General features: G+C 41.4%; 1 protein-coding gene across 1 annotated transcript in view; it reads left to right on the top strand.

The window, feature by feature from the left end:
- bcar3 (BCAR3 adaptor protein, NSP family member) overlaps nt 1-1,883 on the top strand; it is a gene marked incomplete in the record, with an annotated part of 97,504 nt that overhangs the window by 9,626 nt on the left and 85,995 nt on the right. Inside the window, 1 exon segment of the mRNA XM_014027086.1 lies at nt 1,405-1,565. Coding sequence (XP_013882540.1) covers nt 1,458-1,565 — 108 coding nt within the window.

Raw genomic sequence — 1,883 nt, forward strand, 5'->3', positions numbered from 1 at the left:
GTCTGGGCCTCCCTTCTGAAGCTGCTGCCCCCGAGACCCGACCCCGGATAGGTGGAAGAAAATGGATGGATGGATGGTATTTAGATTAACAGGTGATTTAAGCTACAGCATAAAACTCAGCCAGGTAAAGTGAGCAGCAAAAAGCATTTACTGGAGTAAAAGCTTTTAATACCAGTCTGGTCCAACAGTGGTTCTCAAAGTTTGGGTCAGGACCCCACTGTGGGTCTGCAAAAAACAACAAGCGAATTGATTTTCAGAAATCAAATAAAAAGTACAAATGTTGGCAAATAGCTAGCCAGAAAAACCAGCTCCCTTGTACGTTTTGCTTCGTACATAGGGGGTCTGGCTTTGGACTCTCGGCATTGAGAAATGATTGCTTGCCAGAGGTGTGGACTCTGATGAAGTTTAAAACCATTGGATCTGATTTACCCAATCGCTAACGTTTGGCCGTGACGTATGCAGTGTGCCAGCTCGACTGTGAAGGAAGCTAGGCTAAGAGGCTAACCGGAAATTGTGTGTGCTGTAAACAACCATTCCCTACTGGGAAGAGAGAAGTACCGAGCTGAACGAGGCGGCTGTAAATGATGCTGCAGGCTTTACGAGACCAATTTAATTTAATTTAGAAGCCTTGTCAACATGAACTGGCTTCATTCACTTCCTCTGCCGCCATTGCTAAACTACAGGCAGACTGAAACGGTGCAGAAAATTGACGTCATCGTTCACAACTCCTCCTCCCGTTCACTGATTGGCCGAGTTGAAATTCTACCAGAGAAATCCTTGTGTATGGGAGAAATCCCAGACAGAGCAGAGAAGGAAAACCCGAACAGAATGGAACTGTGTAGGAAGGCAAGGGCCAGGCTAGCAAACAGCACATTTTTCCTATAATGTTTCAAAACATAAACAGAAGAAAAAAGATGATTGCTGAAGCTTTCTGTATCTTTATTTTTTGACTTATGAAGAATATTTTTAGACTCAAACCAGTGATAGTTAAGTCACACGTTTCTCCTGCAGTTATCTGGTGGGTCAGGAACCTTCATCAGACCGAGGTCCCTTTAGGACCCCATAATCCCTATAAAGCATTTCAGGGATGCTTTATAGGGATGAGCCAAAATAAGTCAGATGCCTTCGTCCTGGTGTCAGCTTGGCTGCAGCATGAAAGCAACAAGGGCTTAAGATGCTTTTGGCATGGACACATTTTTATTTTTAGACATTACATCCTAAATCATTCATCCTGTGACATATTATCAATAATTCACTGTGTAAAAGATTTTCTTTCTGCACTGCTTGAAACTGSCTGCTGTTTGCCCATAAAGGATGGCGACTTTATTTTCAAGTCAGTGATTTTCTTTCAAACAAAGTGCGCATCGATATTGTCTTTAAGACCTGATCATTTATGTGTTTCAGGYTCCATCTGAAGGAGGAGACTCTGGTCGTTGAATCTCGGGTGCATCTCCTTTATGGTTCTATGTGTCGTCATGAAGCACCAGTCCATTTCCCGCTGGCTGAGCCAACTGGGACTGCCACAGTACTGCACGGTGCTAGAGGAGGAATATGATGGTGTTGAGGTAAATATACAAACCAGTCTTTTATTATTATTTTTTTAAAGGCTTGGTAAAGGTGAACATTAAGCTACAATCCAAARCATCTTGGAAAAACCTGGATGTTTAAAGTCAACAAATGTGCAAATGTGTCATCAAACATTTTCTTAGTTAGATTTTCTCTACCTCTTGGTCTTGCAACACAAAAACAAGCTGTCRAAATAAAAGGTTGATATGGAGGACCGAAGCTGACATAATTAGAAATAAAAGAAATATAGAAATGGACCAATAAATAAATAAATACACTTAAAAAGCACCAAATCATTTAAAAAAGGAGAAATTTAC

Source organism: Austrofundulus limnaeus, unplaced genomic scaffold (genome assembly GCF_001266775.1).
Source record: "Austrofundulus limnaeus strain Quisiro unplaced genomic scaffold, Austrofundulus_limnaeus-1.0 Scaffold614, whole genome shotgun sequence".
Lineage (NCBI taxonomy): Eukaryota > Metazoa > Chordata > Actinopteri > Cyprinodontiformes > Rivulidae > Austrofundulus > Austrofundulus limnaeus.